Source organism: Dermacentor albipictus, chromosome 3 (assembly GCF_038994185.2).
Source record: "Dermacentor albipictus isolate Rhodes 1998 colony chromosome 3, USDA_Dalb.pri_finalv2, whole genome shotgun sequence".
NCBI lineage: Eukaryota > Metazoa > Arthropoda > Arachnida > Ixodida > Ixodidae > Dermacentor > Dermacentor albipictus.
The window spans coordinates 71,343,227-71,369,803 of record NC_091823.1 but is presented as its reverse complement, the minus strand read 5'-3'; the positions used below and the strand labels follow the sequence as shown (position 1 = coordinate 71,369,803).

The 26,577-nt window shown below is 43.9% G+C and overlaps 2 protein-coding genes across 3 annotated transcripts in view; one reads left to right on the top strand and one right to left on the bottom strand.

Annotated features, from left to right (window-relative positions):
• LOC135914310 (nuclear pore complex protein Nup54-like) overlaps nucleotides 1-7,739 on the bottom strand; it is a 32,383-nt gene extending 24,644 nt beyond the window's left edge. Inside the window, exons 1-5 of the mRNA XM_065447099.2 lie at nucleotides 7,453-7,739; nucleotides 6,625-7,122; nucleotides 5,009-5,337; nucleotides 2,459-2,646; nucleotides 1,001-1,197 (exon numbers count right to left, since the gene is read on the bottom strand). Of these exons, the coding sequence (XP_065303171.1) occupies nucleotides 1,001-1,197; nucleotides 2,459-2,646; nucleotides 5,009-5,337; nucleotides 6,625-7,122; nucleotides 7,453-7,561 (1,321 nt within the window). The 5' untranslated portion in view covers nucleotides 7,562-7,739. The remainder of the gene's footprint in view (nucleotides 1-1,000; nucleotides 1,198-2,458; nucleotides 2,647-5,008; nucleotides 5,338-6,624; nucleotides 7,123-7,452) is intronic.
• A 1,027-nt stretch (nucleotides 7,740-8,766) lies between these two features.
• The window catches only part of crm (cramped chromatin regulator), a 65,823-nt gene continuing 48,012 nt past the window's right edge, over nucleotides 8,767-26,577 (top strand). The window contains exons 1-8 of one of the 2 annotated variants that reach the window (XM_065447102.2): nucleotides 8,767-9,260; nucleotides 9,653-9,960; nucleotides 14,164-14,261; nucleotides 16,071-16,233; nucleotides 19,059-19,130; nucleotides 19,587-19,635; nucleotides 22,627-22,709; nucleotides 24,711-24,904. In XM_065447102.2, coding sequence (XP_065303174.2) covers nucleotides 9,199-9,260; nucleotides 9,653-9,960; nucleotides 14,164-14,261; nucleotides 16,071-16,233; nucleotides 19,059-19,130; nucleotides 19,587-19,635; nucleotides 22,627-22,709; nucleotides 24,711-24,904 — 1,029 coding nt within the window. In that variant the 5' untranslated portion in view covers nucleotides 8,767-9,198. Of the gene's footprint in view, nucleotides 9,261-9,371; nucleotides 9,516-9,652; nucleotides 9,961-14,163; nucleotides 14,262-16,070; nucleotides 16,234-19,058; nucleotides 19,131-19,586; nucleotides 19,636-22,626; nucleotides 22,710-24,710; nucleotides 24,905-26,577 lie in introns of those variants that run through there. The other variant, XM_070535578.1, reaches the window with a different exon arrangement.

Genomic DNA, 26,577 nt, shown 5'->3' with positions numbered 1-26,577 from the left:
AATAGCGAAGTTATTTTTGTGTCAGATGCGACTTCATTATAAGAACTTATATTGAGGTTCAACTGTACCGTAAGCACTGCACATTATGCACTCCCCGTCAACACAGCATGAGAAAGGAAGAAACTGGAGAAGAAGAAAGAAAGGAAAAAAAATATGCCACCATCACGGCAGGAGGACAGGGGTATTAAAGCCAAGGGTCAGATAACCTGGCCCAATCCTGTATTATGCATTGAAGAAAAGTGTCGCAAATTCACACGTGACAGTGTGTGTTCAGAAAGCTGGACACAAGAGTCTATAAGTGAGCAGGGGAGGGCTTGAAATTGATCACGAATGCTGTTGAAAAAAAAAAAAAAATTAGATAAGAAATGGCAAAGTGAGGAAGTTTTTAAAAAACAAACATGCAAGTGTAATTAGACCAGGCCCGTCAACTGTACAGCAATGCTAGGTGTGATTGTTGGGCTAAGCATAGCCATGCATGACTTCAGTCCTACACTTCGGTTGCGGGGCAATGTGAAGGAGGCATTGCATGTTAACTTCTTTCGACTTTTTCGGTAGTGTTCTTAAATTATTAATGTCTCTTCAGAGAAGTCAAAGATGACTTCACACATGTAGTACTTTTTGGCAGGCTAGTTGGTTCATACCGAACTTTATAGTGTACTGCACACAACATTCCCAGTAATTTGCGGAAAAAAGGAGAAATGCGAGAGGAGGCTGAGCTCTTCCCTCTAGTGTATCTCCTTTATTCCACACTTTACAGTAAATGTTCTGCACAGTACCCTATAAAATTTTGTGCACGTCTTTTTCATTTCTTTACTAGTACTGTACTTAGTCTTTTTATACAAAATGGTGAAGAAAAATAGTGTGAAGTTGCCCGATAACAAAAAAAAAAAATTGAAGCTTTTAGCCAAGCCTTGTTGAACTTGTTCATAGTTCGATCGAAAGCACAAACCGCACTTTCTACTTGCCCAATCTCCTCCCGTTGGAGGAGGCATTCACTCACCACAAGGTGGATTCGCAAGGTAGTGCTTCAGCCAGTCCTTGGTTGCAGCTGCCTTGGAGATGGTCGAGTGCACACCCATATTAGTCAACTGGGGCTTCACAGTTGCCTGTTCCAGGTACGACACAACTTCGTTGGATGGAAACCGTCGTGTCTGCCCTGTTGGAGCACGTTCCATCACATACACGACCAGCTCACACCTGCAAATGTCATGTCAAAGTCCCATGCATTACTGGGCAGTAAAAAATTGCTCAGAAGTTCTTTTTAAGAATCTTGCATTCAAGTTCAGCAGCACCTCTGATTACTCTGCAGTGACGATGTTGTGACTAGTGTCCAGCTCCTCATTAGTGTTTGGGCCAATCTGAGACAAGAGCAGCATTTTTTTTTTCAATGTCAAGGGTCACCTTATTGAGGTCCATAAAGTTTTAAAGATGATGCACAGATTTTCTAAATAACTGTTCAGTTTTAGTCAATGCTATCAAAATAGTAAGACATCAGAACTGAATAAGAATATTTGAGAAAAGCAAATTCTAAATATCAAATCAAATACTCAATACTTGCTTATTTCTAAACAAAACGAAATATAAAGTTTGTCTAAAGTTTGTTTGATAAAGAAAATAAGACTAATTTACACTAGTTCATACATGGATGTAATGCTGTTTACAACTGAGTGTGTGGTCAACTAAGGAGCTTGTAAATAAGAAGTAACTGCCTTCAGTCGTCTAGAGCACTGAGACGAAGACAATAATTAAACAGAGGAACCGGACATCACCAAGTACACATACAGCGTTGTGCTCATTGGAGAAGATCAGTGTAATGCCACAGCACTAGAAATAACATTAGCTCTTTCCATGGCAATGACAAGTCTACTCTGACATAAATACTCTGCTCCACAAGTCACCAAACTTGTGAATACGTATTCCTTTTAAATGCAACATTTATTTGCCTAATGAGAGCATTCTGCATATCACGCGTGTTTGAATAGGCAGGCCATGACCCCAAGCTTGCTCCTAAAGGGACGCCAAAGAAAAAAATAAGTTGAGCTGCATTAGTAGATAACATTTTAAAATACAAAGAAAGACACTTTACTATGAAGGGAGGCCCAATGACCCAGAAAACACGTAAAAATGAAACATGGGTGGCGACTTCCATCTTGAAATTCCCTTACGCCGTCCCTTTCATGTCATGGATTTCGACACCATTTAATCAGGCTTAATAATTTTTTCACCAGCAAAGATGGACTACACAGTATTCTAAAGAAGTCAAAGACTGAACTTAGCAAGGTTTTCTTAACTTTTGCTGCCCCACAATGGCACAAATAATGTAACTTTACAAGTATATGTTGACACAGTGTTTCTCTCTAGTGACCCCATAAGGTCTTTGACACAGACAGTTCCAGTGGATGTTTTCCAAACACCAGGCCCAGTTATGAATGCAAGGTGACCACAAGAGACCACGCACCTGTTGACATCAAGGCTCTTGAGACCTTCGACACAGACAGCGACATTTGGCTTGTTGCCCAGCGCGCGCTGAAGCCCCTCAACCAGCTGCGCCTGCAAGGGTTGCACCTCCTCCAGCTTCTTCTCAAACAGCAGTGCTAGCAGGCCGTCCTCTGGCTTTGCTTGTGGCAAGCGGCTATAGCCGATCGCCTATGAATAAAAGAGAACTCTGTGACGTCAGATTTATTTGGAATGCGTATATTTCCACCTAAGGTAACGGACACACTGAAGAATCAAGTCTAAAAATCTGTCTTTAGTATCCGATAACCTTCAAAAACAAATTGCAACTAACTTATGAGAAGAGCTGACTATGAGAAGAGCTGACTAAACTATTAAAGCAACCTTGACATAGCTCCAGGGGTCTAATTTTTTTCACTAACAGCCTTTAAATAGCACATTAGCAGACAATGTGTACACATGGTAATTAGCGAACATGATGCAAATTTCAGACCATGACTTCAGAGATTTTCAGTGCACTAAACACACTGCTTAATCTCATAGGTCATGCTGAGGAGAAATGCAGGTTCTCTATGTTGTTCTGGGTTTTTCCATCATTTGTCGTGTGCGTTAAGGTATTGTTTCTTTTTCAATTTTGGCATCAGAAGCGCCTGTATTTTACAGCTTTTTGTGATGCAACTACAGTCACCAACCTATAAATCAGATACCAATAATTTGAACAAGCTTGATTATTTAGACAGCTCCTGTGCACCGTTACTAACGCCATAAACTTAATGTTTAAGGATGACCAAAATTTCGGACACCTTACGGCGCATTGTGCAATAATTTGGACTCTGACTGTAAGGCTGTGTGCTAATTTGGCCACCGAGTCAAGCAGAAATAGGGCCACTTTTGTTTAGACACATGCCCGGAAAGATTATTGGACATGTTGCCGGCGCCTCCTTGAAACCAAAACTAGTGAAGGCTAATCAATCTATTAAAGGCTCCATTTGCGACTTGTCGTGCAAGTCCCGTTCCATTCTTATCATCCACTGCTCGCGGCTGGGTGATCTCGTTGATAACATGGGTGTAGCATCGCTCCGACCACTGACGAAGCCCAAATTGGAAAAAGAATAGCATATAAGGCATAGCTAGAAAATCACAGCCACGGACTGCCTAGGTCAAAAGCAAACAAATGTGTACGTAGCAATGCTTTGACAAACTTGGGCCATATTCTCAGATGATTACTTTCGAAGCTACTTTGTGTAACCAGCACTAGACATATCAACAGGTGGGAGTGTTTTTACAATGTTAAGACAGCGTGCTCGCTACTGTGCCAAGAATACCATCGCTCGTACACATTATTGCGTTTTGCGTTAGTCATGTGACAGATGGCGTACTTGGAACTGTGCCAAGAATGCCATCGCTCGTAGACGCCAATGCGTTTTGCACTAGTCATCTGAAAGATAGCATGCTTCACACTGCGCCAGGAATGCCATCGGTCGTAGATGCCGATGTGTCTTGTGCTAGTCATGCAAAATTTAAGGTATCCCTGAAAATGACAATCCGAGAATACAGCTCCCCTTTTTTGACCACTTGTGGAATAAAGTCACTCATTTTCCGGTGAATCCAGTATTTCAGATTTGCAACTGTTCAGAGGTTGTGGGGGTCTCCGTCGAGCCCGAATTATTGGTTGGCAACTGTACTTGCATTTCAAACATAAGATTTTGCACAGATGTTGCTCTACATCTATACTATCTGAAGCTAGGTTCTTTATGCCATTCAAAATCTTGTGGCAGTCAGCCTTCATATTACTGAAACTGTGTTTGCTGTCTGTCTATCCATTCTGCTCCTCCGAAGTCTTTATACCTCCAAATAAACAATGCTTTCGCACCAACAGATGTTATGTGTGACTGTGGTTATGTGAGAAAATGTCAAGAACTGCAAATTTGTGTCCAGCATGATAGCCACTGATGGCATGGCCATCATCATGATCACAAGACACTGTCTACTGGAGCCATTATGACATTGCAAAGTAGCCAACTACCTTACTGGTTAGATAAGTACAGTGCTCCTGACTGTTGCCTAGGCACTAACTTCCAGTCCATAGTCACTTAGACAGTTGTATTGCAGCTACATATTTGTCGCTTGAACACATACTGGTGATTCATTCCTTCTTTTCTCTTTTGATTCACTTCTTTCTATTATTCATTATTAAACGCTCTAATTGTAAAACACACAAGAAATTTCGCGCATAAATGAAGTATTTGCTGTTGCCTAGGGCACATCTGTACACATTGCAGTCATCTAAATATGCATCACATAAACTGCACACCACAAGTAATGTCACAATGTGCACGTGGTTGGTTCTTCAGTGGTTGGTGTGTTGAATTAAGTCTTCCTACCATGACATAGCTCCAATCCCATGTGCCATCGAAGGATAATGTATTTTTTTTATTTCGATTCCTGACTTTTTTTGCACAACAAATTAACTTCACTAGGTTGCATATTCCCCTGTAAATCTGACTGCAATAAGAGAGGGTGCTTCAATGCTTAACAAACTGAAGTGGTCCACCTTGAATCGACAGAAGGGGTTCTCAGTGGTGAACACCACAGGAGGTGCCGTGGCCGAGAAGTAGCCCTTGCCAGTGCCCCAGAAGGCCTGCAGCTGATTCCACTTCGACAAAATGGTGTCCCTCTCATCATTGAATACTGTGGGCAGAGATAGTGCCGTCGCCAGGTTGGTGATGTTGCTGGCCGAAGGCGCGGCCGCTGCCGCTGCACTTGCCGCTGTGGGGCCGGAAGCACCAAATGACGGGGCCGCACTGGTTCCAAAGCCGGTTGAGAATAGTGAAGTGCCTCCAAATGGGTTGCTCTGTGTTGTGGTTGTGTTGGTACCGAATCCTGAGAGATATGACATGGAATTTAATGTGAGCTCAACATTGATGGCTCAACCATCCTGTTTTAGCATAAAGATGCCAAGTGGCTTGCATGCACGTGTGTGAAATGATATGGAGCCCTTGTAGTAGAATCCCAAGGATGTGCGAATATTTGAAACTTCCGAATGACAAACCGAGCAGTGTCCTATTCGATTCAGTGTTATAATTGAATAGCCACTATTTGAAAATACGAGTATTTCTTTAGAATAGGTTGCGAATATTTAAAAGCATTCAGTGTGCCCAATTAAGCATAAAATTGAAGCAGTATTACAGTAAATTTCAACCCTGCAGGCACAGCACAGTGGAACATGTTACGTCACTTCGGGAGCCATACTTTACCGGCTATAGTGAGATTATTCACACTCTCTGAAGAGTCCTGTGCACGTAAATAAGCTGATTGTTTGTTCCAAATGCTGCATTTGTGCTTTTACTAAACAATGTTTCATAACGTGCTGTGTAATGACAGAAACTCTAACATTAAGAATGCTGAGATACGAGCATTGCTTTGTATTAATTGTGAGAATGACTACTCATAATTCGAGAAGTGTTCAATATTCGATTTGATTCAGTTTCAAAAATTACTATTTGCACACCCTTATAAAACCCTTTACATGCAATATGCAGTACTTGCACCGTAGACGGCATTACTTTGGCACACATATAACAAGCCTGTCCTTTGTTATATACAGTATGATGAAAGTTCAGATTTCATGTTCAGAAAAATCGACGATTGGCATCATGCAGCTTTCTTCATGCATACACTATGAACGTCATGCTGCCTGCAGTGCATAACCTAGCCACTGCATGCATCTCCTTTACTGTCACATAAAAATTTAGTTGTTAGTTGTCCCTGCCCCGATGTTTTATTGCCTCATTTGTAGAGTTCACTGCAAGAGATAATATATAACTGTTGCAACATTCTACGAGCCAATGTAAAACAGCATGTGATGTTTGTCTTTGTTTATTGTTTTTTTTAAGTATCTTTCAGAGAACATATTAACAACACACACAATTTTAACTCTGCTGTGTTTCTGTATCAGTCATAGAGTAATTTGGTAATTTTCTCTCTTGTACCGACTCCTTCACCAGATGGTCTGATTTACCATACAACCATGCTTTTCTTATGACAATATGACATAGCTAAGACTCTCTCACACAACTTCTGCATTTAGAGGTAATGACATACTGATAGCAGGCGTTCACAAGCTACAATGCACAAAACACTGCATTTAACAAGTGGCCCTGTCCTCACCTCCAAACGAAAAGCCAGTGTTACCAGCTGTTGTTGAAGCAGCTCCAAACGAGAATGTTGGTGCCGCCGTAGTGGTTCCTAGGGTACCGCCGAAATTAAATGTTGGAGCTGTTGCGGTCGTTTGCGCGCCAAATCCAAACCCAGTGCCAGTTGCTGCTGGCTGGCCAAAGCTAAAGCCAGTGTTTGTCGTGGCGGCAGTTGGCTGGCCAAATGTGAACCCGCTAGTTGTACTGGCTGCTGCTGGCTGACCGAACGTAAATCCAGTGGTTGTCGTGGCCGCCGGCTGACCAAACCCAAAGCTAGTAGCCGCAGTGGGAGCAGCCGCTGGCTGGCCAAACGAGAATCCGGTAGTTGTTGTGGCAGCCGCCGGCTGACCAAACGTCGAGCCAGGCTGGCCGAAAGTAAAACCCGTGCCAGTGTTCGCAGGCTGTCCAAACGTCATGCCGAATCCAGTTGCTGCGGGTGCACTCGTCGCTGGCGTCGTACCAAAGCCCACACCTGCGAAGGGTGCATTGTCGAGGTTACCATCGTGACGAGCACATGCACGGGGACGGCGACTAAACGAAACGCGTGCCCTATCACTCCTTTTATCCTTTCGTGTTGTACTTTGTTGCAGCGAATTCGCTCATTAAACGAACGCCAAGAGCACAAAGAATTACGACTCACCAAATTTTCCTGCGATCTGACAGAACGAAATCGAAATTCTTAGCAGGATAATTGGCACGCAGCCTTTCTCAGAACAAGGACATACTATGCAATTCCGTATTTCAATTCGAGTGGTTTCAACGCAATAAATCAAAACACGTGAATGGCACTGTCAAAACTTACCAGGTGTAGCGGTCCCAAACGTTGGTGCGGTCGTCGTGGTAGTCGTGCCAAATCCTGTAAAGCCGAATCCCGTTGGTTTTGCGGGAGCACCAAAAGTGAAACTGGACATTCCTATCTAATTACAAAGTTTTGGTGTTGCACCTAACTAAAAACAAAGCCGATGGAGCAGTGTTAGAAGCAGTAGTCGCTACAAACTTGCTTAAAAGGTATCGGCAAAAGCGCGCATCGCCGCCATCGTGTTTAAGGTTCAATGTGGCCAGGCGATGGTGAAGGCCACGTTGAAGCCTGTCGTATCTATTTAAACTTCTTTTTGTACAAATCACAGCTTTTATTGTTTTCATCTGCTTATAGTAAGTTGAAGACAGCGCTTATTAGGACGTGCAGTGACGTCAGGTAATGTTCTGAACTGTGAAGTACCCAACAAAAACAGCAAGCCGTTTCGCCAACCAATAGCGTAAGTTCTGGTTTTGAACTGAACGCGCTAAGCGACGTCGGCTGCTCTCAGGCGCACGTAGTTGTCGCAAGTGTCAGCGGTAGATCCGCATCGAGCTGAATGAAAACGCTCTTGATGTTAGTTCACTATCAAAACTAGTATCATTAGGTGTCTTTGGGTGTACATATGTTGAATTTACTGGTTCCACTATCTCAGAGTCATTTTTCATCAGTTTCATTCAACAACATCTTTAGCGGCTCTATAATCAAATGAAATTATCTGGTTTCTTTCCCTGGAACACACAAGAATCTTGCGTCCGTCATCAGATTTTCGTCATGGATGTATAACTATTGTAACATGAGACTTAGAAACAATACAATATTTTGCAATTACGAAGTTTTTCTATACCATGTGCGTGAAATTGGTCGGAAGAAACCTCGGGTCTCGTTGCGTGTTGCATAAGGAATTTATTTTTGTGGATTACATACGAAAAAGAAAGTAGTTTAATAAATAATGCCTAGCCAGAATGCTGTAGGGAAAATATGTTTCACAGTGGACTGGTTTTCTTTAAAGTGTATTAACATGAAATAGTCTAAAAACCTGTTTGTACGCGCTCAACGTTCGATGTTCTCGTTTCCTATGCGCATTTGCGCACTTGAAAATACCACAACAAAATCAATACTGCCAAGAAAGTTGTTTCAGCCACTATATACACTATGCAAACTATTTAGCTAAAGTAAGTTTGTGCGGTGAGTGTGCAGAATTTTTTATTCACAGAATTCCTTTCACATAGAAAACGCAAGTAGTACCAGTTCTTTCTTTTTCGCGCTGTAATTCACGCCACATTCTACAGAAATGGTGTAGAGCAGAGTACTCCTTGCTTATTTTTTACTCGGCTTAGATATTTAAACAGCGAAAGTTCACAGCAATTTACTAACCGCAATTCGGCATGCAATCAAGGATTCAGCCGGGACGAATACGGGCTAGCCTGCTATTTGTTACCCGTGTCAAACTTTCGACGCAACCTCGAAAACTTTCGCCCATTAAAATCACTACAGCGCCTGGCAGCTTTCCACAGGCTTTTTCATGCAAGTAAGAAGCGTTTTCCGACCACAAAACAGGCGAAGTGATGTCACTACAGCAGGCCGTATATCAGAAACTTGACTTGCTCGGCTCCCAGAAACCCTCATACGTGTAGCAACAAGCGACCGCAAGCCAAACACGCCTTTGACATTTGTGCGCGCCGTACTGCATCGGCGGTTGGATATTCCTGCTCCCGAGATGTTGGAGTTATAGAACACGTTACCGGTCCGATGGTAAAGCGGAAAAAGCCTGGATCATGCTCTGCACAGGAAGAAAAGCGCCCCGAAGACTCGTAAGCGTCGATCTCCTCGTTAAGCCTACTTCGGGATTTCTTGTCGTCGCCATATTTTTCTGCGCTTATTTTTCCAGTGTTTTTTCTCCGTCATCGTTGTGCAGATTCGCGCACGGAAATGTCACGCACTGTCTCGCTCATGCCAACCGCGCAGGAGCGTGCCAGGTTCAAACCAAAGCGCGCCCGATCGCTGTCGAAATAAATGCAGAGGGTCTCCTCGTCCCGGAGGGTACCGAAGTTTAAAAACCTTTTCGTGTTGGTAGCCATCTTACTTCCGACAGTATTTTCTGCAATTTATAATTTAGATTGCTGCTTCTTAATTGCCATTGTGCTCTTACTAGTCATATTTATCGCGTGGAATTTACTCGTCTTGCGTTTGTGCGTCTTCGCAGATCAACGGAGGCTGGGAAGGAAGCCGGAGATGCATCGGCTCCTAACCGCGCCGAAGTCCAGCCTGCTGCTGTTCAGCAGCTCGCTCGCACTCGTTCCCAGAACGCCCCACGTCTCGGCTCGCCCAGCGGACTGAACAGTGCAGCGGCTGGTGACGATGGTGTGTCGGAGAAACAAGAGGCGAAAAGTGCAGTGCCTGTGCAGCGTTCAAGCTTGCGCGTTACGAAGCGACCGCGCAAAGACGCCAGCCCGCCGCCCAGTACGTCCAACCCGCCCGCCACCAATGCGGCTGCAAACAAGAAATCCACTGGTCAGTGCCTTTTCCCGCGGTGCCCAGTTTCGGTAGTGCCTTTCGTCTTGCGGCGTCCGGTGATGTCGGAAGCAGTGTTTTATGTGGCGGCAAAGTGCCCGTGATGCTGCCGGCGATATGGGCGCGCTACTGTCGTTGTCTTTCACGTTTGATTGATAGCTTGGCCGATCGGACGTGCCAGCCTTCCTGCTGTCGTTTGTGTATCCGATAGCATTGCCCTGGAGGGTGAACATGCGAGCAGCGCCTGTCGACATCCACAACGACGTTTGGTTTTGCTGACAGTGCACTCACACGTGCTTGAAGCCGAGCGTAAAAGTGTGTGTGTGTGTGTTGTGATTGTCTACGACGTAACATTGTTCTGATCATATGTCTTGCTAGCCGCCAGTTCTTCTCGTTGTTGCTTAGAGTGCCCCGATTATATCATTGTGTACGAAATGTCATTACACTTTCACAAGACGCCGCACTAGTTTCTCCCTTACTGCCCCTCTCTCTAAAAGAAAAAAGTAAGAACAATCTTGTGAACAGCGTGCACACATTGCTGTTGATGCCAATAGTTGAAGAGCATGAACCTCATGTTATTACTCCTCAACATTATGAATTGCACATCCTTCGAGTTGCACTACACATTTCATCCCCACTTAATGTTACAAGGAATTTCTCCTGTTGCATATGTGGCCCTCATTTAGCAAGTTGAGATAAATAAAATGTTTAGTGAGAGTTGGCAAAGTTAGCCTAATTATGCTCCTACCATGCTGCTCCACTCACCAAGGTTTAAAGAAAGAACCAAGGGACAACCCAAATAGCAACAGTCTCGTGTGCCCCACAGCCTGGTGCTCGTAGAGGGCAGTAGCAAATGTCAGCGTTATGCAACAAAGAGTGACGTGGCTGAAAGCTTGGGAGAGTTGCCACACAGGTCACATACCTGTGTTCCCTATGTTACCTGAACCATGTTCGATTCAGAAAAAGTACCTCAAACGAAAAAGTGCAGGGGGTGCCGGGCTGCACCCACTCGCTGCAAGGTTCAAGGGTGCAGTGCACCACAGCGGCACCTTGCCTTGCACCCCGTTCAATCGAGCACTGGGGTGCAGGGTGCACTGCTGCACCTCGGGGAATCGAGGGTCTAGGTGCAGTGCACCATGAATAGGTGCAGAAGGTGCAGAGAAACTTGGCTGAATCGAATAGACCTAAGAGTTTATGAGGGCAAATAGGAAAGTCTATGCCCCTATTTTTTTAAAACCAAGTTATGGCTGTAAATGCAAAATCAACATATCCATTACTAGCGGTGGACCTTTCTTGGACCGGCCCGGCCTTATCTGCTGGTAGCTCTGTGGCACGGCCCTGCTGTCAGTTGTTGAAGATGGCAGTTGTGCTTCACACATCCATGGCGTATGAGCAACGAAGTGTGATTTGTTTTCTATGGTGCAAGGGATGAACGACCATCGAAAGCCACAGGGAAATGCAGCCCACGTATGGGGACAGGTGTCTCACTTTGAGAAGTGTGAGCTGAGGGTGTTGTGAGGTCGCAAGAGGCTGTGAAAATAGGCTGGTGGTTCCACTGCCGGACGAATTCTACCACAGTACCACGGCATCCGAAATTTAGTGCTGCGATGGGACAAATGCCGGAACCAGTGTGGGGACTATGCGGCAAAATAGTGTAAGGCATGTAGAATGGTATGTATATTTGTAATTACCTGTATGTACCTTATTTTGGCTAATAAAAAGTAGGGGCAAAGATTTTCTGATTCGCCTTCCTACAAGGCCACGTTTGATGTGCAAGCTCAAGAGGTTGACTCCTGCTCTAGAGGTCAGCTAAGCTTATTGCCTGAACTTTTTTGCCCAAAGAAAGCCTATTGAATTTCGCAAATGTTTTTTGTGAGGTTACAGCATCCAATATTAGTTTCATGTAGTTTATAACCATAGGCTGAAATTTGTAGGCTTGTTGTGGGCTTGTTACAGAACAGTTTAAATGGACATCTGGTGCAGAACGATGCCCATATATCTGCATGTTTTCTTGCTTTGCATTCTTTTATTTGGAAGGTGATTGCACTTTATGGCAGTCTATAAAAGAATTGGTATTGCAGATATGATTAGTGTAATTTGTCCACCTGAAATGTATCGGCAAGGGTTTCTTAGAATGTTCAACTTTGTTGGAAACCCTTCACTGTGCAAAGCATATTATTAAAAAAATTGGAGATGGTGACATGCCATGTTTTTGCTAACCACTTGCACATGATATCAAACTCTGGCTTGCTCTCACTTAAGCATCTCATTTCAATGCAGGAATAAAGAATTGTCTCTGTATTGTGACGACCAGCTAGAAAACACTGATGAACAAAGTATTACTATCGCAAAGTCAATAAGTTAGTAGTGCAAAGTAGTGTAAATACAGAAGACATCTAATGTGTTGAACAGGTCTGCAGTGAACAGGTTGAACTCAAGTCTGCAGTGAAGGCCTGCCCACACCCTCATAACTGCCAGCCACTGTACTTCAGCGAGGCTGCAAATTGCTCGAACTTCAAACTTTCCCTGTTACCTAAATAAGGCGGTAACCACAAAAATAAAATTATAAGCACATAATTTTGCATGTTTTCACCTGTCTATTATAATAGAACGGTGTAAGCCTAATCCTTTATTGAACTGAAATAATATGCATGCTTTGCTGCAATTATTTATTATCAAGTTTCACTTCAGTTGGCAGTGAAGTTCCATGAGTAAAATGAGGTCAGCAGTGAAATTAACTGTGCTGCGGACTTTTGAAGAGTGAAAGCTCAGACTTCATACACTTTGTCCGTGTCTCTTGCACACCTCATCGCTTCTGCCGATGAAAAGACTGCAAGAAGTGCAGACGCTCTGGAGGTATCAAGTACGACACCATTTTGAAATGGTCACATGACGATGATTTTGTTTGCTTCTGTGATTGGTTGGCAGAGTAACAATCTTGCGTGGCCTGTGTGCTTTGGTTGCCAAGTGCTGTTTCTTTAAGTTGTATCCTACTTTAGTTCTCCTTGATCGTTTCTTTCTTTATCAAAATCTCTATCTCTATATTGTACACTTACCTATGCCTGTAACGACCCCGGCTCTGTTGATCTCTTCCCTACTCATTTTTTTCCGCCAGTGCTGTAAACATGTCGTATTTATCTTGACTGCTGACCAGTTAAACCTTCCATCCGTGAGCAGTGCCATCAAGAGCTGCTACAGGGGAGCTCCCATTGCGAGCATCATCACCTCCTCTCTGTCATGAGCATGTTCCTCCACAACAATTCTTTCCACCATTCTATGCTTTTTTGTATTTGACACTGGATGAGCTTTCTCCTCATTTGTCACTTCATAGACAGTGGAGTGCCCATTTTTTCATCCCTATTATCCCATCAAATACTTGATACATTCTGCTTTCGGTGAGACGATCATTGTGCACTTTGCAACTGCTGCATTTGGCTGACCTAACCGCCTATCAACAAGTACAAAGGACATTTGGACACTGAACATGGCGCTCGCTGTCATGTCATAACAGTGATCTGTGAAATGCGCAGGAGAGGAGGTGACAGAATTTAACTATATGTGGCATTACTTAAGTCATTCTAGGGATATTAATCACCGATGAGATTTCTCCACTTTTGCTTTTGCCTTTGCCAGAGGTACTGTTCACTCACAATATGAAACAAAATTCTGACTTATGGTTATTGTATATAAAAGTGCATAGCAATGTACATGAAAAGTGTTGGGGGTTTCGGAATGTTGAAGGAATGAGCAGATGGTCGTTTTAGAGTACTAACTGTAAGCTTCCTAGTATGAGTACAAGAATAGATATAGGCTCAGAGGTTCATGATTGTCTATTATCTAGCAGATGAACAGGTTTATTTTTAATGTTTAGAAAGTCTTGAATGGCTGCTTTAGTGGAAGAGGTTCTTTGTGCCATTGGTCAAACTACTGGTCTTGCTGCTCTTGACAGCTTGTTATGAAATTGTTGTTCTGTTCAATCATGCTTGTGTGCTGTTTGATTCTGCACTTTTTAAAGAAAACATTAACATTGAATTGAGTCGTATACGGACAGCCTGCATCCAAAGCTAAAGGGTGCCTGCATTTGTGTGCAGATTCCCTTTCTCTACTTCTCTGTCTTGAGACATGATGGGGTGAGCACCTATATTTGGGAGTTGCTTACGTTTGACAGAATTCCGAGAGAAGGTTCTCTGCGCTATCTTTCAGTGTCAAAGCAAGGCGGGGCCGATGCTGGCAAGACACGCCGCCCGTGGGAGCTGTGGAGTATCGAGGACAAGAATGCCTTCTTTGAAGCTGTTTGTGAGGCATGTGTACATGTCTATCTTTTAATTGTGACTGAGCTGTTTGCAGTGGTGTAGTGATGTTCATCTTGAAGGGCTTGTCATTTGTTTTAGGGCCTGCCTAAGTTCTTGCATAGTGTGTAATTAAAAAGACACTAAAGAAAAAAATTATTTGAGCTGTGTTAGTAAATTACCCTTCTGCAAAGGTACTCTTCCTGTGAGAGGAGGCTTGGTGAGCCATAACATACACAAAAACGAAAGATGTGTGGCGATGCCACTTTTAAGTTACCACATCAGCTCATTGGGTAGTCATGTTTGTTGAAGGCGTCTTCCCAAGTCTAGCTAATTTTTCATTGGTAAAGATTCATTGCATTATACTTTTAACCTTGGTATAACGAAGTAGGTAAAATCGCCAATTTGCATCGTTATATCGAAATTTAGTTGTATTAAAATTCGACCTTTTCTGTTAATAAGTGCAGTCGCCGATAGATTTTTGTTATATGAAAAGAGGCTGCAGAATTTTCGGAGTTATTGGGCAATCAAAAAGAGCAAATTTGAATGAGAAAACAATTCATATTGATGAATTTGGGAGTTGGTTTCATGCCACGTGGATGATATCTCCACATAGGCCGTACGAATTAAGCGAAGCCAGCCACGCTTTCGCGTGCACTCTGCCCCCACAGCTGATAGCGTTGCCTGCACTGGGACGACGCTATCATGAAAAGCGCAGTGGGGAGTGAATGCTTCGTCTGCCTCTCCCTCCAATGAGCCACCGAAACTCGAGATTACGCAACATTGAATGCTAAATGCTCGGGAGGACAGCTTACCTGATGCCACTCGCACTCTTTGCACCCACGACAGATTACCTCTAAAGCAGGGCACGCGAGCTCATGAGCAGCCTCGGCTGCCCAGACCCGCACCAGCAATCCCAAAGCATGCCATTTACCCCTGACCCTCCCGCGCACTTTGCTTTACCACGAGCTCGCCCCCTCCCCCTCTTTCCCTTTGCTTGCAGGGGGAGGTGGCACTTGTGCGTGAAGCCACCATCCTTCTTTCTTGTCCTCGCACACTTTCTCTAGCACCTAAAAAGCACAAAGTGCGCAGGGTGTGATGGGATCTTATCGCACGTGGACTTTATACAGAACATGATAGGGCTCCTCCATTTCGGGCGTCCTCTTGATGGACCAAGCGATTTGAGAGGTGCTGTTTGCAAGCAGCTGCTTGTAATTCAATCATTTGAACATCTGCGTCGTCCGTGGAAGTTTCCATTTATTGTCTCTGCATTCTTTTGCTGCGAAAGCAAAATTTTGTTATATTGAAATTGCATACAAACGTACTTCGTTATATTGAGATTCTAATTATGTGATGTTCTTTGGACAAAAGGTTGTGAAAAGTTAAATACTTTGTTATATAGATAATTTCGTTATATTGAAGTTTGTTATGTCGAGGCTTGTCTTATGAAGGAGCCAAAGAGTGAACTTAGTTTTCAAAACCTTTTACCGAGCCACGACAGCCCAAACACAAAACATATATACTTTGACGTTCCTGGCAATTCACTGACTTTGTCGCAGCATTAAAAAGTGGTACTTTGAGCATTATTTTCTCTTTTGGTAATCATCCTTTACTGCAAAATTAATGAAAATAGTTTGAAAGAGTACTTTTATTAGTTTAAACTGATTTACTGCTTCTCTTAGTGGTCCCCTTAAATATTCAAGCAACTTGCTGTCAAACCTGCCTAATGGAATTCTGTCACTGGACCCACCAAGCAGAGATTCTGTGTTCACCTCCCCTTGCTTCTGAAACAGATCCATTTCTTTTTTCTTTTTCTTACAGTTTGGGAAAGATTTTGAGAGTATTCAGTCATATATCGCTCAGCGGAGCAAGAAGAAAGGTGTGCCCGCACACTGCATCAAGAACAAGGATCAAGTACGACACTTCTACTACAGGACATGGCACAAAATAGCGAAGGTCATGGATATTGGAGAAGGCCGGGAAGGTACTTCGCTCACATATTGATGCGTTTGTGCATTCATGTGTGTTTGCATGCCTGTGAGTATGTGACATAGGTAGGCAGGGTGTCTACCAACCGGGAAAACCGGGAAAACCAGGAATTCTCAGGGAATTTGAACAGTCTGGAAAAACTCGGGGAAAACTCAGGGAATTTGTGCTTCTATCAGGGAAAATTAGCTGTAACTTTATTGAAAGGGAACGAAAGTCGTGTTAATGCTGCCTCCAGTAACAGAGGAATCGCAACGAATCGTCATTGACGCCGTGTCATCGGCACGATGTATTGCCAGAGTAGTTAACGACCGATTTTCTAGACGCCCGATTTTTCGGACATGCCCGATAATTTGCACGGTTTTGCGGCACCACCATGTACTCCATATAGTTAATGTATATTGCCCTGACTGCAGGTCTGAAATTGCATTAATCAAAGCCGCCACCGCCGCTATTTTGATTATCTCGCCGCCTCGAACCAGCACTGTCGCAGGCAGATCCGCTGGCAGCCGTAACCACCACCGCGGCAACGCTAGGCCTAGCTGCTTCTATGTTCGCTATTAAGCTTCTTGCCGTGCGGTGCCGTATTTTTCATTGAAAGCATTCGCCGCTATCACCAATGGCACCGACTCCGCCTTTGTAATCCTCGTGATTGGCTTTGAAGTTCGCAGAGCACAGTGCGTTGCGTAATGCCAGTCTTCGAAAGTTAGCTTCGCCTCAGTACAATAGTGTTAGGCGGTGAAGCATAACAAGCGTAGGAAGGGGGCAATTGCCACGGGACACAGTATGTATTCCCTAATTACATATGCGTGCACCCCGTCTCCTGTCACAGTACAAGCCCTGATATGCCTAATAAGCGTACTGGCAGGCCTTCAGAGCTTTTTCAGACGTGCCTGTGGTAATTTTAGCCCTTAAAGGCAGTTAAAGACATGCATTAATTTTTTTCAGACTGCCCTTTTTTTTTCAATTTTTTTTTGCGGCCCCTCGGAAGTTCGAAAAATCAAATGTTGACTGTACAACTGACCAAGAGGATGCTTCAGATGATACATGTGATGAAAGCATGGTAGAAGGAGGATGAGAACAGAAAGGACCGACGCACTGACGAATTAACGGGAAAGGAAGGGTGCCGCCGCCTTCTCGAAGGAGCTTGAGCTAAATAAACTAAGTGTTGGCTGACGCTGAGACACAGGTGTCCCTCATCCAAACCAAAATAAGTTGTTTAAGCAGTGAAACCCAACACTGAGATGTTGTGTACGGGCTGAGAGTATGTCAGGACAGTTTATGTTGACTTCCCAGCTGCTGAGAGAGAACCTTAGTTGTGACAAAGTTCAGGACCTCATACAGATGAGCTTGCTATCAGTTGATAGAAATAGCTGATATTAAAAAATATTTACTTATGTATGCATCTCCTTTTCATTCGTATTTGAAAATGCTCGACTCAATTTGGAATGGGCTTTACCATTTCTTTTGCTGTGCATTTTACTAACACCTTCCTTCTGTTTTCTTTTTAAATAAAATAGATATTACTCCTTACTATTCAAACTGGATTAAGTAATTTTTTTTGTTTCAGCATGCTTACTAGAGAGTGACAGCATCGGGCAACGTGGTGTCAGCCTGTCTTGACAAAAAACAAAGTTCTGGCTGATTCAGGGAATTTCGCAAAGGTGTTCAGGGAAAACCTGGAAAACTCAGGGAATTTGGAAATGTCAACTTGGTAGACACCCTGGTAGGGAAAGTTTGAGTGAGGCATTCATGTTGTATAACTTCAGTCTTTTTTTTTTTCTTTTGCTTGTGTCTGTAAGTACAGACCTACAAAGCGTTGTATATTCATATTAGCATTTTGCTGTGTACTACGTTGTCATGTACATCGATTTAAGGCATGACAGCGTCTCACTGCCTGTAGACCATGACATTGGCCTCTAGTTACCGTATTTTCATAGTCTGTAAGGTCTATAATGGTCTTGGTAATAAAGGACACAGCACATTGTAGCAGCCATACAGAAAGGGGCATTTATAACACCTTCTGTACAACAAATGGAATGTGCTGATGGAGATAAGCTAAGAAATCGAAGAAGTTTGACCCAGCACTCAAGGATGCAGAGCGAATATGGTTCAGCCATGCCAGTCACCGGCTTCCGTAATTTGTGGGTGCAGTCTTGTGAATAGATGCACATTTGAGCAGTCATGTTCACCTGTGACTGTGCTGTCCAGGAGCAAAAGGCGAGCCATCTGCAAGTTAGTTCTGTGGAGCGCGCTGATGCGCATGCGGGGAGCCTGTGCGAGATGCCAATCCCGCAGATGTAAAGGAGAACACACATTCCTCTTGTGCCTTAGTCATCTTGCCGTCAGGTGGTGATCGCATTGCCGCTGAGAACTGCCAACCCTTAATTCTCACCATCGCATGTCATGTAAACGAAGCTGAATGTCAAATGCGAGAGTCGTGTAGTGAAAACTTCAGGGGACACAAGAGAGTCGACTGTCTCCACAAGTCATGCACAAATATTGTAAGCAAACATTGTTGTCAGGTGCATAGGCAATGAAATGTCACCGGTCTTGTAAATCAAATCGAAGACCATCAGGTAACTGGAACATAAATGCTGTTTAGGTGTGGTGGAAATTTGACTAGGCATCTTGTGAAGTTCATTTTTTTCATGTAAATTTAATGACCTATGAAAGCTTGACGGAATGTTATGTTTTGAATGCTGCAAGGAGAGAAATTGATGTATGGAAACAGAACTTGTTGCAGAATGTTTGCACTTTCTTTCTGTTTATAAATCGTATTCTCCTTTAAATCGTAATTTCTTTTACTTCTTGTTTTACTAGATGTGAAGAAACAGACACAGGAACTCTATGGGCTCATCAACTATGCTGAACTGCGGAAAAAATACAGCGCATGTATGTATAGTGTATAAGCAAAATGTTGACGTTGCAACTTTTACTTTTTCCAGCTAAAACATTTCATTCTGTAGGCTAGTGTATTGAACCATGACTGTTAATGAAATGTCTTTCTTTTTCTTTAAAGATATTACATAATGTTTTGTGTTTCATTGGGTTTTTGATACTTGAGCTGTCAGTAAAATGCTTCGAATGCATAGATTTGAGTATCAGGCACACCATATGAAACTGAGGCACTTTATGTAAAAATATATATTTTGTGAGCTACTAATGTGTTAATTACCAGGTGTGAAAGCATCAATTTTGGCTACTGGCAAAATTTTGTTCATTTTGCAGTGCATAGTCATTTTTGCAAATTTGCATATGAACATGCGTGGATGTCTTTTTTTTTTTGAAAATGTTTCTTTTTTTTCGTGTTGCTTTATCGAGTATCTCTGTGCTTTTACCTCTATGCAGGTATTAATCAGAAAAGTGGACAGCTTCTCACTGAATTAGTGTTGACTGGGTAAGTAAAAGTGAGCACTGTTTCTTTGTAGGAAGGCGATAATGTAGTTTCTAGTCCTTGTGAGTGTTTATTGAAGAAAAGTAAAAGAGTTGATTCTGCCTAAACAAACATACTAGGTGTTAGAAATATTCTGGCTGTGAAAAGGCACCTTGAGAAAGGCTGTTAATAGATTCAGAGTTAACTTATAATAGTTGACACTTATCAGCACAGTGGAGCAATAAAATGCCTCTGTGGTTGGGGTATAAGTGGAACCAGGTCACAGTAGCTGGTGAAAATAATGTCGCCGACTGATAATTTGGACTTGATGGGACTGCCAAGCAGTCCAAATATTTGGGAGTTCGAAATACTTAATTTGCCTGAAAATAAGTGACATTATTTCACAAGTGGCCAAAAAAGCTGTCCGTATTCTCGGATCGTCACTTTCGGAGATAGCTTCAATTTTTCATCACTGTAGCGCTAGATGCATTGGCATCTGGGAATGACGGCATTCTTGGCATCGCGTCAAGCACTCTATCTTATCACTGCGCATAAACACTGCTGTCTGTCGATGCGTCTGGTGCTAGTCACGCAAAATATCATGACTATGAAAGCATTCTTCGAAAGTGGTCGTTCATGAATATGACCCAGGTTTGTCTGTGTGTGTTGTGGTGCACACACATACGCTTGTTCTTGGCCTAGACATTCCAGTGGCCGTGATTTTCTATCAGTACTTTTTATGCTGTCCCCCTGTGACGCTTCTTGTGCTTCGTCATGGGTCAGAGCAATGCTCCACACGCATTAGCAATTGGATCGGCTGGCCATGAACAGTAGATGATAAGAGTGGCATAGGCTCCATTTACATGGACCCGACGTGAGCAAGTCGATTCGTGAATTGAGCTGACTGAGCCCGATGTGACCGTGTTTATGTGGACTCGCTTCTGACAAGTCTGAACAATGACGGTATGCTGCATTGAGTCGAGACATTAATGCGTCCAAACTGCACTTCAAGTTCCCGCAGCCGTCTGCAACTGATCTATTCACTGGGTCTTATCTTTACAATTATGTTAAGGTTGCACTGTGCAGTGCTTGTCGGTGCATAAATCGCGATGTCACAGTGGTTCCGTGCAAGTCTTAGCGCTGGCTGGCCTGGCTCGTCTTCATTTTCATGCATGCTGCAAGTGAATCAGGCTGAGTCAACCTACTCTATGCAGCCAGGCTGACTCAGCCAACGCTCGTTCATCCTGACCGGCAAGCATAAACATGAACTCCACAGGCCGATTCCAGCCTGATGAGCCAGCTCAATCCAATTCTGTCAGGTTCATGTAAACACCCTGTCAGAAAAAGACGGAAGGCGTCGCTACAGATAGGCGAAAGTATAGTCAATGCGTGCAACAAATTCTTGGCGACTACTAGATTGACTAGTTTCTGTTTTGCAGAGTACCGGTGCCGTCTCAAAGTGAAAATGTAGCTATTTCTGCTATGTTGGCATATGGCCAGGCAGTCAGTTTGAATTATCACATGTGTTGTAAGGGCTGAAAAATTTCGGTCATCGTTGTACATAAGTCTGTGGGGCTAGAGGCAATGCCACGTGTCTTTCCAAATAATCAAGCGTGTCGGAATAATTGGTTGTTGACTGTACGGGAAAACAAAAATGCAGTACATTTTATGTTTTTGTTTCAGCGTCTTGACCGTTTGAAATGTTATAACCAGAGCTTAAAATGTGTTGTTTTCTTTTTTCTGCTGTGCATCTTTATGTGTTAAGCAAGAAGGGGGGGGGTGCAGAAGAGAGGAGGGGAAATTCGAACCACTGTGTTGCCTGTCCAAAGCGGGGTGCAGCCCTACTGTTGACTGTTACAGCACCAACGTGCAGGGCAGGTTTCAGCAATGCGTATAATGGCATTAATGATTGGAGAGGCTCTGCTTTTTGCCACATAACAGTATAGCCACTGGCTGCCCTAGATGGTTTCTTCTTTCCTTCTTCGTTTTTCCCTTTTTCTTGTCATTTTCAAGCGAAGCTTGTATTGGCTCACAAGTGTCGTCGTCGTGGTCATGCAAAAAAACCCAGTTGCTCCCAGAGCAGAGCAGCTGCGGGAAAGTGCGGTTTGACGAGTTGACAGCTGCGCTGGTTCCGGAATGTGAGTCATTAGCAAAGGATTCCAGCTGCATAGGCACGCGCACTAACAATCAAAGCCGTTTTGCTTCTGCTGGGGAAGGAAAAAGCAGGAAAGGGTTTCGTGCATGCTGTGCTGGCTTCATTTCCGTTTGGTTCAGTCTTGGCAAACTGATGGGATGGCTACGCATTGTGCGCTCCCCGGAGGAATGGGCAGCGTTTGACAAGCAGCGGTGAGAACTCGCCCATGAAAGGGCTTGCCGTCAGTGCGCCGATCCAGCCGTTAGAGCCACTCGAGCACAGGCAATCCAACAGCAATGAGAATAAGATCTTGAGCTGGGAGGGAGCGGGAGGCCAAAGCAATCTGGCACGGTTACCTGTGGGTTAATTAACCGTGATGAATGTCAGGTGCACGCAGGACAAGCTTCGCTTACCCCCATTCTTCAGTAGGGGATGGGTTGATCTTTTTTTTTTTTTTAGCTGCTTGTCCTACAGTCCACGTGTACAAAGAGCATGGAGGCCTTTCTCATGTAGAAATTGCAGTAGTGCCTCGGCGAACGTATCGTCGATGAGCCAACACCTATGTATAACTGTCTCTCTGATCTGTTGCTTGGCAGGTCTTAAAGATATCTCTCAAGTAGTCCTTGTTCTCGGCCAGATCCACAGGAGGTTGTGAATGTTTGCTGCAAGTGATGGAACAGAAGCTGATAAGCGTGTTACTGTCACAGGTTTTCCTTCATTTGTGACTCTTTCTGTCTGGAGAATTTGTGTGTAGTTGCTTTGTGGATGCATCTTACATACGAATGTATGCTGGCTTTCTGTTTTTGGACACACCACTTTTTTGCATTGAAGAGTCCTGAAGGGCATCCCATAGCGCCAACCAGCTTAATCTTATCGCGCAGTTCAACCATGGTGAAAATTCGGGGCAAACGGATTCGCATCAAGACTCCAGTGTGCCGAGCTCTCAAGAAAATCAACAATGTTGGTGAGGCACAACTTTTTATTAACACTGGTAGTTTTACTGTGGTGTGTCTGGACGCATAGCAGCCACAGTCTTTTCAGTTTGCATTCGCTCAGGTTTAAATATAACTGGTTTTCCTTTCATTCCTTTATTTATTTATTTATTTATTTATTTTTTGCACATTTCTTGTTGCTGTTTAGTAGCTGCGAGAGAACGAAACCTTGAAGGAGCTTTTAAGCCTTATCAGCACCCTCTTTGACATTGGTGACATAAAAAAAATGCAAAGCATCAAAACTTGTTAGATAACATTTCGCTGACGTATCATTATGAAATCATCTGTGTAATGTATAACCTTTTCTGCATGATTGGATGAGACACTCATTATGGCAAAAGGCACGAATATGCATCTTCGTGAAACATTACACAGTGAACTAGAGATGAGTCTGACATATCGTTGCTTCTAATTGCGCTACTTTGCATTAGATGGCCAAATTAAAAGTAATAATTTCCATCTCATAGTGTTTAGAGGATCACTTCCTTGCAGTATATGCCAAGATTATCTAAATGTCTGAATTCTTGTTTAGCTTTGGCCTTTTCTTGATATATTTTCACTTTCGAGTAAGTATATTGCTGTCCTTGATCGAAAGCTTTTTGTAAAGTGAATATTTGGCTTTATTTGCTGCACACGAAAGGAACCTGGGTCATCAAATTTAATATGAAGCTCTCCACTATGACATCTCTTGTAATGCAGCTGTTGCTTTGGGACAGCAGGGTGTTATAGTTCAGTATCTGTTACAATGCACACCGCCAACAGTTACATATTCTGGTATTGAAGAGTACTGTAGTGATTTTGCATTATGGATAAGCTCTTGTTGCAGAGACACAAATGGTGCAGGGGTCAGCGTAGCTGCCAAACAGGAAGGCAACTTGGCATCTTGGCAGTGAAAGGAAGGTTACGTTTCGCTTTCAGCTGCTGGCATGCATACTGTATACACGCACACGGATGCATACTCTTTGTTAACAGTATACGGGCTACATTGCCTGAGAACATCAATCTGACCGCATGCTGCTCAAGAGAGTTTCTGTGGTATGCCGTAAGTTCCAATGCCCTGGGGAGTGAAAATAACTCTTACTCACCGTCGCAAGCCTGGAGTGATGCACTGTTGGTTTGAGCTGAGCTGAATTGTTGTTTAGACTCCATTATGGACTCAGATTTGTGTGTCTATATGTGATATAAAACGAAAAGAAAGGGGTTAACTGAGGAGCCCGATTTTTATTAATCATATCACAAGACTCCAACAAACAAAGATGCCAAGGACAACACAGGGGAAATTGTTTGAACTTACTAATTGAAGTAAAGAAATTATAAATTAATGGAACTGAAAGTGGACGGAAAAACAACTTGCCACAGGTGGGGAAAGATCCCACATCTTTCGCACTACGCCTGTGGTGCTCTACCAATTGAGCTACTGCGGTGCCGTCTTCCTGTCCACTTTCTTGGCTATTTATGTGTTATTACTACAACTAACCCTGGGAGTGTCAGCCAGTGCCACCACTCACAAACCTTGGCGGCGGATGTGGAACATTCCTTCTGCCTTCAGGTAGCATGTGAGGGTTTACTGACCAGTTGCCTTCACCCTAAAAAGATCACGTACTTGTGATGCCTGCGGCAGAAAGGATGTTCCACATCTGCCGCCAAGGTTTGTGAGTGGTAGCACTGGCTAACTCTCCCAGGGTTAGTTGTAGTAATAACACATAAATAGCCCATGAACTGGATGGGAAAACGGCGCCACGGTAGCTTAATTGGCAAAGCATCGCACGCATAATGAAAATGACGTGGGATCGTTCCCCACCTGTGGCAAGTTGTTTTTTCATGCGCTTACAGTTGCATTAATTTATAATTTCTTTATTTCAATTCGTAAGCACAAGTAATTTCCCCTGCGTTGTTATTGGTGTCTTTGTTTATTGGCTTCTTATGATATGTTACATAAATGACACAGGTCCTAAATCTTGTGTGTTTTCCAGACACGAAGGATGAGCCACCCAAGCTTCCAGCTGATGTGTGGGTGGAGTTCCGGCCTCGCACCAATGCTGCTTGGGTGCAGGTACAGTCTCTGGCTCAGAATCCTCGGGTACGCACAAAGACCAGCCTACAGCGCCGGCTCTCCAACGTACTCGAGCATTTGCAGGCGCGGTGGAAACCACTCCGCCTGCGACAGGTAATAATGAGGCTTCACTTCTTGCAGTACTTGCAGAAGAAAAGTAGAATTCTAAACAGTCCATTTGCTGGCCAGATTTAATCCAAGTTGGCTGCTTCACTGTAGGAATAGGTTGCCTTAGCAAATCGAGATTATGCTCAGTGTGCCATGGCAGAGAAATTTGCTAGTGCATAATGCAGTAAAGCCACCCTGCAAAAGCAGGTGCCTTGTTATGCAAGTGCACCGTTTTTGCTGCTAACAGCTGTACCAGAATAGCACTTCCTTTTTCCTCTGAATATTTGCTGAACATTCAAAAGCTCGTTGTTCCTCTAGCGTGTCTCTCCTAGCCCGGCCGTGTGCCACCCACGTCTTGTCTTGGAGGTAATCTCTGGCAGGGGCAAAGGTTGGGCAAGCTGAGATGGCTGGTGGCTGCATGTGTGCTGTCCTTGTGCGCACCTTAAGCAAAAGGTCGCGTAATTTAAAGTTTGAAGACGCATTGAAAGGACAAGCAGCAGAACTGTTTGCTCCCCTCTGTGCGCCCTCTTCATCCGTGCAATCGCTGTGACAGTGTGTGTTCGGGATCAAAGAGTGAGATCTGTTCATGTTTGCCTGCGCATGTACAGTCGAACCTACTTAAAGCGATTCCGGTTTTAACAATATATCTGTTATAACAATGAAAAACTGCTGCACCGCCAACTTTTGTATATTTTCTATGGGGAAATAACCCGCTTACTACAATGTCCCCATGCCGCATTATCGGTTATAATGATTAAGTCTCGCTGCTGGGTGTCCGAGCCAAAAGGTAATGGAATGCTAAATCCTTGAAAAAAAAAAAGAAAAAGTGAAGTGTGGGTCGCTGCACGATCGCCCGCCACCCCAACTGCCGCCGCGTGCTTCTTACCATGAGGGATGTATGCCAGCCTCACGCGCATCTCTCCCGTCGCCCTTCCACCCTTCCAAACATGAATGGGCTGCACCCCTAGCTATGCGACATGAATGCGAAACATGAATGGACCACGCCAACTGCTCTGACAACGCTGCCAGTGCTGCAGCCAGTTGGTTCTTTATTTTATGGCTGCGGTGCTGCTCCCAGATTGCAGGCACAGCCCTCGCAGTTGGTTCTTTATTCTATGGCCCTTATTCTGCGCAATTCTGCTAACGGATTAAGTCACTCGTGCTTTTCTTTGTTCGTTGCGTCGAAGTTGTTCCTGGCCACGTTGTTTCTCAGCCTCGCTTGACTTGCTGCCGAAACGGAAGATGGCTGATCCACCCGCTGATCATCGGCAATGCACGACGTTGCCATTATGAAAAAAAGGCACTGCTATAGATTTGGAAATGAAGTGCTTCTAACCGATGAGGCGATCATAACAAACTTGCTTGCATCGGATAGCGACAGTGACGGCCACGACGGCAGTGCTGATGTAGTAGTGAAAGCTGCTTCAACATTGTCCCCACAGGAGGTCCTGTAGATGATTCAGTCCCTCGTAGGCTTGTTTTCGCGAGGGACCTTCTGCTTCACTATGTGGAGCACCTGAATGCCTTGGAGAAGGATGTCAGCAAGTTTCGCGTAAAGCAAGCACGGCTGACGGACATGCGGTTTTCTTGTGCAAGCCAGTGGGAAGTAAGGGTGAGATGCTTTTGGCGATCTCGCTCCAGCGCTTCTGGATTTCTCAAGCTGAGATGCTGCTACAGCA